Source organism: Onychostruthus taczanowskii, unplaced genomic scaffold, assembly GCF_017590055.1.
Source record: "Onychostruthus taczanowskii isolate IOZ18803 unplaced genomic scaffold, ASM1759005v1 scaffold41, whole genome shotgun sequence".
Classification (NCBI taxonomy): Eukaryota; Metazoa; Chordata; class Aves; order Passeriformes; family Passeridae; genus Onychostruthus; species Onychostruthus taczanowskii.
In genome coordinates, this window is record NW_024501571.1 from 99,365 (window position 1) to 115,058 (window position 15,694).

The window sequence follows — 15,694 nt, forward strand, 5'->3', positions numbered from 1 at the left end:
CAGGTATTTTTGTTTACATTCATATTTAACATTTTATTGTCCTCTTCTCTATACAGATGTACTTTAGTATATGGGAGGACAAAAAGACTTTTTACAGGTCACTTAGGAACTTACTTTCTTTTGTCCTAGATATTAAGTAAGATTTAAATACTAACATCTTACTGATTCATACAAAAGATTTCCTTACTTTTGGACATAAGACATAGGCTTCCACATCACTCAAAGATTTTGAAAATATTACTCTTTCTAAATATATTACCTTAAAATTACAGACATAAGTTACAGCAAAACTATTTGCTTTGTGGAATTATTTCATATAAGTAAATGCTGTTATTTGCTTTCTGGCAAGTAAGAAGTTGAGGAAAAGAATGACCACCTTACAGTGTGGTCTTACAGCATACCAATGGCATCACCAACAACAGAACTTACATCTTTTATCATCTTCTCCCTAAATTATTCTAATGCTTTCTTTCTTGCTCTGAGTAGGTAGTGGACTTGAGCTAGCAATTACTGCACATTTGTAATATGTGTACTCAGCCTAACTCTCGAATTGCAATTATTTCTACTTTATTACTTAACCAAAACCCTTAAATTACTAAATATTCACAGTTTCTTTTTTTCTGCAACTGTCAAAGCAAAATTTGCTATAAATGTGATAAAACTAATCATTCTGACCTTGAAAAGGTCTGCTTCATTTCAAAGAGTGATCTATTTCCCATAATTATTTTCACTTTAATTTCAACTAGTTTATAAAAGAGAGAAGGAAAACAAAAAAAAAAAATTGTATAACCAGCTAAAGTCTAGACAGTGACGTTAAAAGACCTATATTAGGAAATATTTAATAATACTTATTTGCTGTCTGCAAGCAACTCATGCTTTGATGGAGAGAAAAAAGCACGGGGGAAAGGATATGTTTCTTTGAAGAAATACCGTTTATAAAAATTTATGAATTTATGTTTGAATGTGACTGCTAACTCTGTGCAGCAATGTATGATGCAGTTTTGCTTGTTTGGTGAACAGAACACTCATTCTCAGTTTAATGCAATTATTGCCCTGTATTTCTATTTCTATCTGCAACTATTTTGAAATATAGATTTGTGAGCGTTATGGGTACAAATGACGGTGTCTTCCTTGGTGAGAGGTCTTCAGATTGTAAAGGATACTTATCATCAGCATTGAATTATTTGTGATTTAGAAATGTGCTTCACTGTAGATTCTCTAAGTCAGGGCATGGAATTTTGTGGGAGAAAAGTCACACACACTGGTGTTTTAGCAGTAGATAGAAGCCATGGGAAGGTATGGAAGGAAACAGTGTTCTCTGCACATAGTTCTGTGTGATAAGATGCTTAAATATAAAAGATATGTGGTGCTCAAATGAAGTTTACACACTCAAAACCATAAACACTGCAGAAAAGTCTCAGAAAAAGGCAAAAGGAGGGGATTTGCAAATAGAAAGCAAAAATGTAAATTATTCAACATGCAAACTAAAGACAAATTTAATCAAATAATGGTCCAAAAACTGACATCAAAGATACAAGATTTTTTCTTGTTATAAAGATCAGTGTCCGGGAAATCCTAGATTAATATCATCATCTGTTTGCAAAGCACCAAACAGCCACTGCATTTGCAACACTCCAGCACTCTTAATAACAGCTCTGTGAAATGTCACAGCAGAACCCCCAAGCAAATTAAGAAAACACAAGAATCTTCCTTACATGAAAAGCTGAATTTGGAAATATTGTAAAGACTTACCAAACCCTTTTGTCAAACCAAGAAAACTTAGGGTTTGTATTGCAGCGAGGCAAACATCAGTGTGTTTTTGGGGTTTTTTTTTTATGCTTTAATTGTCAGATAGCTACCATTTACAAAAGCCTGCATGAATCAGTAAGAAAACCCCACAAAACCACCACCTACAACACCACACCTCTGAAGGAAATCTGAGTTACTGCTATTAAGCCCACATGTGCGGATTACATGAGCAACAAGCCAACTCCCTCTGTGGGAAGGGTTTTGTTCCAAGCAAAAATGAGTATCTTAATCTATGTCTCTCAATGGACAAGAAGAAAGAAAAATGAAATTCTAAATTGGGAAGATGGTGTTGAGGTCTTGGGGTTGTGATGGAGAAGAATATTAAAAGCATTGGGAAATATATTCACTAAAGAGCCTGGTTATTATTCTGGGCTTTTTTACAAGTACTGAAAGATTAAATGGCAGTGTAAAGTGAAGTTGAAAGTATCAAGAACAAAACAGAAAGAAAGGCGAAAAGATTCAGGACTGCATTCAAATCCAGTACTCTATAAAACACACTTCATAATTCTAAAAAAATGAACTGATCATTATTTTGCCACTTATATCTTTTAAAAATTGTTAAAAAATCCTTTATGAGAAGATATGGAGGAGTAGAGGACTCGATTTCTTCACACTGCTTCAGAAGCACAGTTGGAGTTAGGAAGCCACCAAGAAACAGAGAAGACTCTGCAGACATCCTTCCCAGATGTGAGTTAAATCTTTCTGTGACAAGGAAATCAAATATCTTCTAATTTTTTCATGTGATTCATGAAATTGGTGATAAATCTAAAAATGTATATCTATGTTTCATACATATTTTTAAAATAAAAATGGTAGAAACTGTGCTTTATGTTAGCTTGCATGGCTGTTAGAACAAAGAGTGACTATAATTTCTGCATCTACTTCAGAAACTTATGTCTTAATTTATCACCTTATTAATTTATTCCATTATAATTTTTTAATTGTCACATCTGTACTTCTAACATGATTATGAGTGTAATCCCCACAAATTACCATTTTAATGAGTAGAAGGGCAAGAAAAGAGTTTTTCCATAGGAAGCTCTATCAGAGACAAGGAAATAATTCCGAATTTCTCCTGAATCTGGCAATATTTTACAGGGGGTAAGAGAATTGCCAGTAGCACTGCTCCCTTCACAGTGAGCACTACAGACCAAAGGAGCAAATAACACTGAAGAGCACCACCAGTCACGCACCTGCTCCACGGAGATATTTTTATAAATGACTGTCTGATTCCACTCAGGATTCAAGCTTTTCTGTATGTACTTGGTTCTCCGCTTGTACTCAGCACTGGATTTGAACAAATGAACAGAACATTACATTAGCGATCTTTTGTTTCCTTCAGCTCTAATACAAAAGAATCCCAAAACACCCACAAACCAAAAACCAGAAAAAGAAAAGAGCTGTATCTTTCATTTCTGCAGCAATTCAGGGTTACGAGAGGACAATGACAGCCTTTGGGATGTTTTCTTTGGTATACTTTTATGAGATAGTCTTAAAACATCTCCTGACTCTTCAGCAGGCTTGCTCTGCCTTAAACCATTTCAAGACAAAGCATCAGTCCGCACATGCACATAGACTTTGTCCTCTCATTGTAAGTATTGGGCTCTGATTCTAAATTGAGGTGATAATGCATTGATTTCTTTTCCACGACCATCCCATTAGCACTTTAAAGTAGCACATATTCATTATATTTATAGGTTGCAATCTCTAATTGCAGGAATCCCATCTCACAAACACATTTAATGAATGCCATAAAGTAACTAATATCCTGTTAATGATTGAAATACTAATTTCTTATTGATCCTGTTCTCTGCCTATCCCTTTAACTGTATTGGAAAGAAACATAAAAGTGCATCAGGATCACAATTTTTTTTTCTTTTGTCAATAGCCAAGAACAAAGGTTTGGCTGCGTAATCTGTTTTAAAAATAATTCACTAATGCTTTATATTGTACTTCACATTTCCTGAGTGTGGAGAAAGGAATGCACTAATCTTAAACAGAATATGGATTCATCTAGCTCTGTGAGTTTTGATGTTAGATTTTCTTGCATTCCAATTTTAATTTAACATAAATTTTAATGGAAAACTCAAAAAGCTGAGTAGGAGAACATGAGAATCTTTTAATACTTTGAAAAACCCACAAGATCTAAGGTAAAGAAACTCATTTTGTCAATATGAAAGTATATACCTGCTACATCTATTACTAAACAAAATGCTCCCAAGACTATTTTCCAGCACTAAGACAAAAATACACAAAATAATTTGTATATGCCATATTAGGCTCTTTATGGTTCCCCTACAATTACTTTTGGTAGTGTACTATTCTCACTTTTGATTTAACTGTTTTGGTTCACAATATTTCACGGTTCTAGACCTAATGTACTAATTCCTTTCCTATGAGATTAACTGAGATGGATCACTCAGGAACACATTTAATCAGCCAGTCCCTAATGGTGTATCATAGCTGGTACCAGGTTGGAATAGTTCTGATTTATGGTTATGTGAATGATACATGTGCTTTACTGGCACACATATATGTTGATATGGGGACTTCAGCACCAGCAGTTTCACTCTGTAAACTCAATTCTGCTGTGCAGTGATCCCATCTAATTAATCTGGTTTCCAGAATGGCTTTAATCTCCAAAATGAGGTGGCTCTATCCAAGCTGCCTACTAGCCTGATATCTCAAAGTGAAAGGGATTTGCAGCTATTGTTCTTCTGATTTTTTTCTCTAGCTATTCTGTGTATTTCCACATATTTTCTTGGATATCTTTCTATCTACTCTTTTTCACATTATTGAAAAATGTGAATGGTTTTGGGACCCATGAAACAAAGTTTCTATTCACCTCTGCTTATGAGAAGAAGCAGCAGCTCTCCTGAGTTCAGGGAGTTCTATCAGCCATAGCACAGCATGGCAAGGGTGATTTAAAATCTAGGGGGACCAAGACCATATGAAAAAGAAACTCACACAAAGCTATTTCTTTGCATATCTTGGAAAGAAAGCTGAAATACAAAATCTGAATCCATTTTGAAATGAGATTTTGATGGCAAATAGTATTGAGTAATGCAGTTGAAATTCTACAGCACCTCAGTAACTTTCTTTTCCCACTCTCTGGTAGGAGAAAAGCATCCCCTGCCTAGAACATCCTGTTTAGATGTCCTATGACCTACTGGTTTTAGGGAACTGCTATACTTTCATTTTTTGAAGAAAATAAGAAAGAATCCTTTGCGCACTCAGCCAACAAAATTACACCAACATTCCCTTTCCTTTCTTGGATCTCCTTTTGCAGTAGTAGAACTTCATCACCTTTTCAAAGTTTCTGATTCTTTTTTGAAGAATGTGAGAAGGTGATTCATGCAGTGTTGCGTTCCAGAGCTTGCAAAAGATGAAATGGTTGTTAATGTGGCAGCTCTGAAATATTCCCAGTGAAGTCCATGGAATATTTGGATCCAAACTGTAAGGGTGAGCTGAGCCCACACCCATGCAGTATGGTCTGTATCTATGGTCTGTGTCTGCTGCAGAGGGTGGCAGGAGACCTTGACCTCTTCTAGGGAGGTGCAGAACCAGGCTAAGGCATGGAAGATGAACGTTTCTAGGCCTCTGAAGGGAAGGATCTGGCAAACACATTGAGTTCATACCCCTGATGCTCCTTCTCCCCAACAATCAACAGAGTAACAATTAACAGATTAGCAGATGTAGATGCTTTAATAAAATGCATTCATTAAACCAGTCACTGGTATGTCACTTAATATGAAATAATTAGCATTTGAAATTCAAAGAGTATACTGTGTGAAAAGATACAAACAGCATATCTCTTTTATTTATATTTTCTCTCTGATTCCTTAATTATAATTTATTAACATATAATAAAATTTATTAAGCATTATGAAAAAGGCATAATAGAATAACTGTGTTAAAAAGTGTAATAAAATACCGATATGAAATGTGTAATTTTAACACATTCATTAAAGTAATTAAAAAAGAGACAGATTATAGAAATCTGTTTATTGAAATTAATCTGCTCACTTTTTTAGTCAGGGTATTACTTTTAAACAAATAAATTTAAAACTGGATTTGGAATATTTCTTATGTGCTTAGCCTGGGCTGATATAAGAATATCTTGAGAATTGAGCTTTGCCTTATGTTTCCAGGACAAACAAAGCACTCCTAATTTTTATAATTAAATTTTAAGTTTGTTTACCACAAATAACCACTTATGTGGTCAAGCAGATTTAATTGTCCATCTGGGCAATTATCTAGAATTATACCTGGCTTTAATGTCTATACACTGTGCAAGGTAAATAGAGAAAAATATTCCACTTCTTTACCAAACAGAGTCTGTTTCTCCTGACAGTAACACCATTCAAAATCCTGAGATAGGTTCGTATTTAATTATTTTTCAACTTTCAGTGAGTGAGAATGAGGTTTTAGATATCTCTGAACTAAATTCTTCCAGACTTCAAAAGACATTTTGCTTGTCATCAGTTTCATCTTAGAATAATACTACACAAAGGAGCATTACCTACTTTTTTTCCAGTTCCTGAAATGACCTAATTAGTAAATGAAAAACAAAACCATTCCACAGTTTCATGCCATCAGAACTCAAGAGAAGTCTGCAGTTCAATGTACAGGCTCACTGTCTCATTCATGCATACAGAAAATGAAATAAAGTTGGAAGATAACACACTCTACCTGGCATTTTGGACAACCATGACTTGTCTGGACATCCAGAATTTACAGAGTTAGGAACACAGAGGAAGCAGCGTAAGAGAAAATGAGAACAGAGATGGAAGAAAACATGAAAAATGGGTAGTTGCTAGTATTAGAACCAAAGGAAATAGAGGAGTTAGGAATAATAAGAAGTCTACCATGAACTGAACTACAAATAAAAGTTATTCAGTAACCCATGTTTCTACTTTCCAAAAAAATCTGGGACTTTTAAGAAGCTCTTAATTTTTATTATTCCCTAAAGGCAAAACTATACAGTGGCATGGTTTTAAACAATAAACCCAAAAAAAAGTAATATCAAATTCTTCATAATCTGGCAACAAGTTTAAACTGATATGTCATAGGATGAATATGCCTTTAGTTCAAAGTCTTGTTTCCATATCAGTGAATGTACCTGCAAAATTCCCACTAAGAGTGATTTGACAAACATTTTACGAGACTCTTAGGTGCATTTAAAAACTTCCCAAGCTTAAGCCCCTCTTCCCCGTACATTCAGCAATAGTTTTGGGCCCAATGATACTGAACAATATTGAATATTGTATAGCTGGAATTAGCAAGCCACAAAAGGAAATGTTTGGCTTTGTTTGTACCACTCATGCATTTAGTGGTGCTTGCCCATTCACCAAATGGTGAGCATCCACTTTCATGTTAGTCTGAGTAGAATAGAAACACAGATTTTTATTTGCATTGCGCTATCCTAAGAGTCTTTTAGTGTGAGCATTGCTACACAAGCAGAGGAGTTTCCATGAATCTGTCTTTGCAATATAGAGTCTGATCCATCACCTTAATTTTAGATATATCGATTGTGTCACTGAAATAAGCAGCATTATTATAACCACGTATTCTTATGCATCCTCCATGTACATATGACATTCTGTAACATTAGGAAAAAAAATAGTTATAATACTGCTCATAGAGAAACATATATTTTAAAGGAAGTAATAATGAGCTATTTGTAATTAGAGTAAAAAAAATCAATGATCTGTGAAAAAGTGCTTAGTGACTTGTATAGTCATTAAATATAAAATTAGCAGTATTTCTAAAACCATATCTTCACTCTTAAAAAAAAGCGCCATAAAACAGAGATGGACAGATTTTTTTTTTTCTGACCAGTACTTCTTGGCTTTTTTATTTTACTGCAACCTTAAATCTATCTCAGGTACTTTAATTTTTCTTGTTTGCAAATCAATCTTAAATTCAGATTGTCTTGAGCTGAAGTGACTATTTTATGCTAAACTTAACATGCAGGTTTTCGTATTACAGAAAGTATTGCATCTGTTTAGTACATTTCCACTGTTGTTATTTTAAATATTTTTACATGTATTGTAATTTTTATAAGGAAACATGAAAAAAAAGAAAACATATATCTGCAGGAATGATCATAAACTTCCTAAGGTCATTAGCAAAGTATATATATTCTCCTGTGAATAGGATCTCACTCTGTATTAAAAATCCACCATTTTTGCTGGTGCTGCACCTGGATTTTCTATAGCAATAACTCTTAGTTCTGTTTATTAATGACACATAGCAAACCTGAACTATAAGAAAGTTCAGATTAAAATTTGTCCTATACTTACCCTCTCCCTGGAAGAAGATAAACTTTAACAAAGGGGTCCGAATAGCCATTGTTGTCCCTGGGAGCAAGGTTTCTTGCCTGAAGGATGTGGATGATAAGGTTGCCAAGGTGTTTGTCATAGTTGATTTGAAGCTAGTGAATGCATTAAAACACAGTAGGGTTATTTGTTACTTTTAGTTTCTGAATGATTTAATATCTCCTAAACCCCTTGAATAAAATGAGCTTTAGACCTCTATGTTCCCTCCAAATAGACACATTACAGAAGTTTCTGTCTCTCTCTCTCCTGACTAGAATGAGATGCTAGATCATCACACTGGACCTTGAAAAAAATGGAAACACCCATATTCCAATCAGGAAAGAGCAAAGGAAATTTGAACCCTTGATATTATTCTGAACAATAGCCAGTTTATTGAGTGTTAATTACACACATCCTATCTACCTGGAGGCCAAGTCTGACAAGGATGTTACAATACTATGGAAAGACTCTTAGTACTAATATAGAAGAGAAAGCTTAATCAAGGGGCTAAAAATATTCAGAAACCTATAGGAAGTTAGGCTTCAGTTGTTCTGCTGTTCTCTTTATGAGTGTTTTAAAAGGCTAAAGTAAATTTACATAAGGAATAACCATAAACTTGGCATGGCATGGAAATAAATAAACTGCACTATAAGAAATCCACAGCCATTCTTGCTTCAATGTAAACAGACTGGAAATTTCTAAGGAAAACCACAATAAGTGGCCAAAGATTAAGAATTAGAATGAATTTAGCTATCCTTTTAGTCCCTTTGGGAACAGCAGCATTTTCTATTCTTCTGGTTGTATTTCATAATTCAACATTAAAGATGGGTGCAAAAATCAAGCACTGACTTGCATTAGTGACATTTTAAGCGATTGGAGTTGAATAAGAAATAAGTTGATGGAAATATTTTTCTTCAAACTTATTTCAAAGAAAAACACAGCCAGTATCAACAACAATCTACACAGAAAAAACTACACATTTACCTGTATTTCTCCAGTGATTGGATGGGAAGCAGACTTTGTAGTTTCCGTGGGCTGCCAGATTAAAAATACATAGATTTTCAAAGTTAACTTTTTTAACAGGTATAAACAGGAGTTTATACTGCTGCATTGCCACAATTTTTTTAAAAACTGTCTCCAGTTGTTACAGTCAAAACTAATGGTTATGTATTTCAACAGCACCTAATGTCCAGCCCAGCCATTTGTCAGCCTTTATACAGGTACAGAATTAAACAACGTCAACACCAAATCTTTGCAGTCTGAGCAGACAAGGAGGCACGGGAAAAAAAAAAAACAACCACAGAGCATTAATCCTGTCTAACAAACACATGAATGCTGCCAAGAGAAAGAAAGGACCATGCCACATAAACACAGCAGTATATTTCTGTCAATATGAGAAAGGCAGAGAGAGGCAAAAGTTACTCTAATTTAAACTGAGTTGCGGTGAAAGTGGGTAGAAAGAGTGCAAATGGTACTAAAACGAAGAAAAAAGAGATGTGTATTAAGTGGATTACATAACTGCAAGCTACCTCATATAACGTCTTTTACTTTATTCTGTGTTTTCTGATAGTCAATTCAGTTACAGCACTTCAAATTCCTCCCCACATATTCTGTGACATGAAATTTAAATTTTCTGTCCTCACTTTCCTCTCTCCTTTAAACTTGTCTAAGTTTTTGACAAAAAGTAATAGAATCCTTAATGTTTCTCTCTGCCTTTTTTCTTTCCTCCTGTTTGTGGAAAATAATATCACCACTTGATTAGAATCCTGAACTCACAAAAATATGCTGTTCTGTTAAATGTTGGTGGCTTCAAGCCACTCTGGACCAACCTCTAATCTGCAAGCCATCGGTCAACCAAGAAAGCTCTGTTTCAGTAGTAGGATTTGAATATTTTTGTATTCTCTCCATATCTGCTTCCTTGGTTGATGCAGCAGGAAACAAATGGTGCAAACAAGGACAAACTTCCTGCTCTCTGAAGACTGCTCTGGAAGCTGTCATTTCCGATTCTTCCAGATGTGAGCAGCTGCCTGACATTATTCCATGTAATTTGCATTTCTATCACTTTCTGAGAAGAGCAAAAACCACCTGCCTCTTTTGTGCTGCCAGATACTACAAGAAAACCCTTCAAGGCTCTTTTAAGATGTTGGATATCAACTGCTTTAAATGAGGCCAATGAAGTGCCCACATTCCCTGCACCACAGGATGAAGTTAAGGTGATGCACTGCCCTTTTCAGGTTTGTGTCAAAGAAACATCCTCTAAATCAGTCAGATGAGAACTAACCAGAAGAATCCCAGCTAAACCCTATCACCATGAAAACACAGAAGAAAATTAGCCCAAATCTGCCTGTTATAAGGATATATTCAGTGTCTTTTTGCCTTATGCACAAGCTTTACCAGAAAAACAAACAAACAAACAAAAGCCAAAACAAAACAGCCCAAAACTAAATCAAACTTGTCTGTAAATGCATTTGCATACAAAAAATAATTCTCATGAAAAATTTTATAATTTTATAATTCTTTTGGTACCTTACAAAGCTTTTAAAGAAGTTTAATTCATCCAACAGCTAAAATAAGTCATCAGTAATGTTCTGAATCTGAAATTAAATTTTAGATTGATTGCAAAATACTCCTAAAATTTGTTAGGTCCTTGACAAGACTATTCAGAGAATGAATTCCACTGATTTTGCCAATGACAGGGAGCTCCCTGAGAATCATGCAGTCTTTCAAAGTAGGGCATAAATGGTTTATATTTCCCATACTTTACCTCTACAAATGGATTTTATTATACTTAATAGTTCTGACCTCACACTGTACCAGCACTAGTCTAAATGCCCTCATTTTTCATGAGTTGAAATAGCAAGAGTTTGTTCACTCCGAATGTCATCTAATATGGAATGTATGAGTACGGATAAAGTAGGAGGAGTTCATGGAGAAGGGAATAGGCATGATGAATTTGTATTGAGACTTCCAAAGGTGGTTAAGTTGTAGTTAGTAAAGTGGACTCTGTAAAAATAAATGCGCACATATATGTTTCTATATTATTGTTGAATCACTGTATCATTTACAAGACTGTGATTCAATACATAAAATATTCTGTTTTCTCTGATGTCAGCAGATCTAAAACTGAAGTACCCATATATTTTAAAGAAATATGAATAATTTAGACTGAAAGAGACCTCTCAAGGCCATCTGGTCTAACCCCAAGCTCAGAGCTGGGCCAGCTTTGAAGCTGGATCCGTACTGAGAGGCAGAGATGCCAATAAGTAGCTTCCTTTATCACAGCCTCAGTGAGTATTAATTTGTAAAGAGGGAAAGTATTTCACAGTTGACTTTTTTAGGAGCTAAAGGATCTGAGGATTTAGAATAAAAAGCAATCCATTCTTCATATTAAATGTTTCTATAGGTCATTTATATCCTGGATGTAATCTTCACCATAGAATGATCATGCATTTACACTACAAGAAACATTTACACTAAAAGAAACAGGTCTTCACAAGATATAATCAGCTCAAGGCTTCCAAGGGTTAAATATCTCTTGTGATGGCCTAATCAATTCCTGTCTAATTACTGTTGATATTCCCACATGCACTCACACACCCTGAGTAAGAGATGGTGCTTTGTAATGCCATCACACCTGCTCAAGCAGGCTGTGAAACTGGTTAATGCAAGGCTTTGATGCACTATTCACTACCACCTTCTGTAGTAACAATAAATATAGAAAATTGGCACTGCAGAATATGGTAGAGACCACAACAACATTTTTAGAGTGTATATTCTATACAAAAATCCTTTTAAAAGTAGTTGCTAAAAATAAAAACAGTTGCAAAAACAAGATCTAGGCAGTTTGGATATTTAGTCTGTCATGATACTTTGGCATTGCTGCAGCCTGCCTAGAAATGCTGTCAGCCCAAGGCAAAGAGCAGTTCCAGAAAGGATGAGCTTTCTCTTCTAACAGAGCTCAACACCATTATAAACTTGGCCTGAAGTCAATGAACAGAAACTATACAAGTCAACAAGAGCTATGCTTGTTATGAAAGAAATGCCTCTCAACATCATTTTCACAAATAAGCAAATAATGTTTTAGATATTTACCTGACTAGTTCTGACTTTTGCATCTCCTATATAAAGGCATTAGTTCTAATAACTTTTGTTTCATCTTTATAAGCGTAGAGCTGAATTTTCATAAAAGAATTCTAAATCCTCTGTGAAGCAGGAAATTCAATTTATGCATCTAACTTTAGGTGACCTGCTACAGTGCCAAAGCTGGGAACCCAGTCTCCTCAAATAGGCAGAATGGGTCACCTCTCCAGGATATAATGAACAGCAAGGACTTACTGATCTCCATACACTGTGAATTTAGGAGTGTGATTCATCTCACCAAATATGAGATCTACATTTCAGTGTAGATGGTGGCACGTGCACTAAGAGTCCTGCTCTCTGCATGCAGTGACTGCACTGTGATGCAGGTTACACCCAGTCTCGGCAACTGTACTTCAGAAAATTAATATTCTCAGTGGCAAAAACCTTGCACATAGCAAACAAGTTCATATGAAAATGTATACAATATCCAGAGTATGCTGTAGTGAATCTAACCATTGACCTAAGGATTAAGCAATTCTGCCACATCCCTGAAGTTAGATCCAGCAAATATTGGCATATGGATTTAACTTTTGCATAATACACTTGAATTAGTTTGTGGAAAGTCTATGTGTGTTGTGGCAAGACAGAATTACTATCCAAACCAAAATGATCAATAAATATCTTCACAGTTTGTACTAAATTGCTGGATGAAAAAGATTTTTGTGTTTCCTCTCATATGAAAGTTATGTTGGCATATCAAAGAACTGTCTGCAATGAGCAGACACCAGTTCTGGTTCTGGTTTGTGCAGCACCTAACTCATCTGTCCAAATCACAGACATATTTTAAACAACACAAAACTAAAAACATAACTATAATGCAGTAGGAACCTGAGAGTCCCAAAAATAAATAAAGGTGCAGAGTAATAAATGTTTAGAAAGCACTTTGTTTGCAATGTGAAGATTGTAAGTGTGTCAGAAGCTGGATATTCAGGACAGCAATCAGCCCTCTTGCAAATTGTTTAAGCAAATGCAGTCTTCAAAGAACGGAATTTCACTTCAGGTCCTGACTTTTTTGACACAAATGCAAAAATGTGACAGATGACTTTATGATCTAGTTTTCAGTTTTAACTGTGAAAAAATGCTACTAAATTCCCACTCTTCCTTTTTTAGGTGTGCAGATGCACAAGAACTTCATCTGAGGAATGGATAGGATGTGGCAAAGAAAATGAAAATTATGTTTGGCAAGTTCATGGGAATTAGCTAATGACAAAACACATTTTAATGGCAAATTTTGTTTTCAATCCTTCCCTGGCATTCAGAGACTTACTACTGCTATGACTATTCATAGCTTGTAACACTTTGAGCAGCAATTTAGTACAGAGAGGAACAATTATGGTCTCAGCACTATCAGCTTCTTTAGTGGAAACAGTACCTCACCATCATGTAGGAAGCACTTAAAAAGCAAGAAGAAAAAAGGCTGTAAAGGGAAGTTTAAAAACAATAATATTAGTTTGTTTTTTCTTTTTCTTTTTTTTTTTTTTTTTAGAAAGGGACAAGTCTCTTGGATGGATCATGTAATCTTTCTTTATGTCCAGATTCAATATCTTAATGGTCATATTCATTGCTATCCAGGAAATGAGTTTTCCAAGATGTGCTGGGATTTTTTGCTACACTAAAGGTGGTAAACAGGCAGTTTCTTCCTGACATAAAAATGTTCTTACTCCATAACTTGGAAATTTCTTACCTTGCTGCTGTGCCGCTTTTTGCTCACTGAGGGAGAACCAGGCTGACCAGGGCTAGGAACAGCACTGGAGGTGGCAGAAGTGGTTCCAGAGTGGACATGAGATCCCTTTTCCACTCCTGAAGTAGCAACCAGAGGCGACTGCTGTAGAGAAACCTTTTGGAGCTCTGCAGCCAGCTGCTTGGGATCAACCCCTGGGGACTTCGCTTTATCTACTGGATTAAAGCAAGAGAGCTTTGTATTGATAATTGCCAGCACATCCAGATCCATCTTGCCACGGTACAGGGACAGCATAACAACCCTTACAAGCTTTCATGTCATCTGCCTGTATACTTTGAAGATGCAAAGGGCATCCTATGAAAAATAGACATTTCTCGCACAGCATCGACATCCCAATTCCAATCTTTGTGTGCTAGTGCTACTTACTAGTGCTCTTTACCTAAAAAGCTTTCTGAGGTACTTCTAGGTGAAGAAAAACAGCCTTTGCTGATCATGTTGAACCAAACTGGAGCAAATTACACTTTTAAAGACTCATTCGTTGTTTGAAACTGGTCCATTTTCATGAAGTATCTGAACTTCCTTGTAACTCATTTTATTTTTTTTTAAATCAACTGGACATTGAACAGAACTGCTCCTGAGATAATTCACACAAAAATAAAGAGAAAAAAAGCCTCAAAACTTTACTACCAGGAATTAATCAAAGAAGAAAAAATGTAAACAAATGTAGGCTGACAGCCCTGATTCATCATTCCTACGTTACTCACACCTTTGTGAGGCATCTGTAGTAGGAGTCTGATTGCCCTCTCTGCTGACCAGGAATAAGTGGGAGGAATTTACCCTTTGGAGATAGCAATTTCTATATAACATAGAAATGAAGTCAAGGAGGTTTCATATATGCTAGACTGAATTGAGTTAAAAGGATCCTAGGCACAGCTTGGTTCACAGGTTCTCAGAAGTAGAAGACCTTTAAAACAAGACTTCAGCTTTATCCTGCCTGCTAGGCTAATTCATTTTTCTTTCAGAGAAAATGGGGATGCTCCTTTCTAAAGCCCAAACAGTCTGCCAAACCTCAGAGGTAATGGCAATAACTCTACAGAGTTGTTCCAACTTAGAAAGCACTACAAGATTGCCAGACTACAAGGAAACATGACTGCAAGAATGGAACAATTTTATTTTATTTCTGTTCCTTCTCATTTAGAGTTTTCTTCATTAATAAAAAGCTGAGGTTTTCCTAGTTTTTGTCCTTTCCAAAACTGATTTCAGTGTATTTCAATGTTTTTGGTGGTTTTGATCTGTTCACAAACTAAAAAAAATGTGGGTAGCTATGCTTCAAAGCTCTGTCATACTTAGTCTTTGCTTTCAATTATTATCAATAACATAAATTTTCAGCAATTTTACATAGTTAGCAAATGGAGCATTCAACCTAGGTAATTTAGGTACTGGTTGATAAAAAAAGCAGCCACTAAACCACAGAACCCAGAGTAAGCCCACGGAATGGTTGGAAGCAATCTTCATCTGCACGGAGCTTGCTGAGGGGCTGCGTTACTAGTAAGATTGTGGAAGTTGATTCAAAGTTAGCTTAGGTATGACTGATACTATGACTGATACAATGACTGAAGCCTGCAGTTGTGGTATTGATTAAACAGCAGGAATTTCCCCCAAAAGCACTGCCATCATAGAACTCACATACCAAAACTGAATACTTTCTATTGCATCCCTGTATCCAGTAAATACTGGCTTTTTG

General features: G+C 35.6%; 1 protein-coding gene across 1 annotated transcript in view; it reads right to left on the reverse strand.

Moving 5' to 3' along the window:
- The window catches only part of PCLO (piccolo presynaptic cytomatrix protein), a 318,336-nt gene that overhangs the window by 64,172 nt on the left and 238,470 nt on the right, over positions 1-15,694 (reverse strand). The window contains exons 13-17 of the mRNA XM_041413394.1: positions 13,954-14,165; positions 9,114-9,164; positions 8,115-8,245; positions 6,502-6,528; positions 3,003-3,096 (exon numbers count right to left, since the gene is read on the reverse strand). Of these exons, the coding sequence (XP_041269328.1) occupies positions 3,003-3,096; positions 6,502-6,528; positions 8,115-8,245; positions 9,114-9,164; positions 13,954-14,165 (515 nt within the window). The remainder of the gene's footprint in view (positions 1-3,002; positions 3,097-6,501; positions 6,529-8,114; positions 8,246-9,113; positions 9,165-13,953; positions 14,166-15,694) is intronic.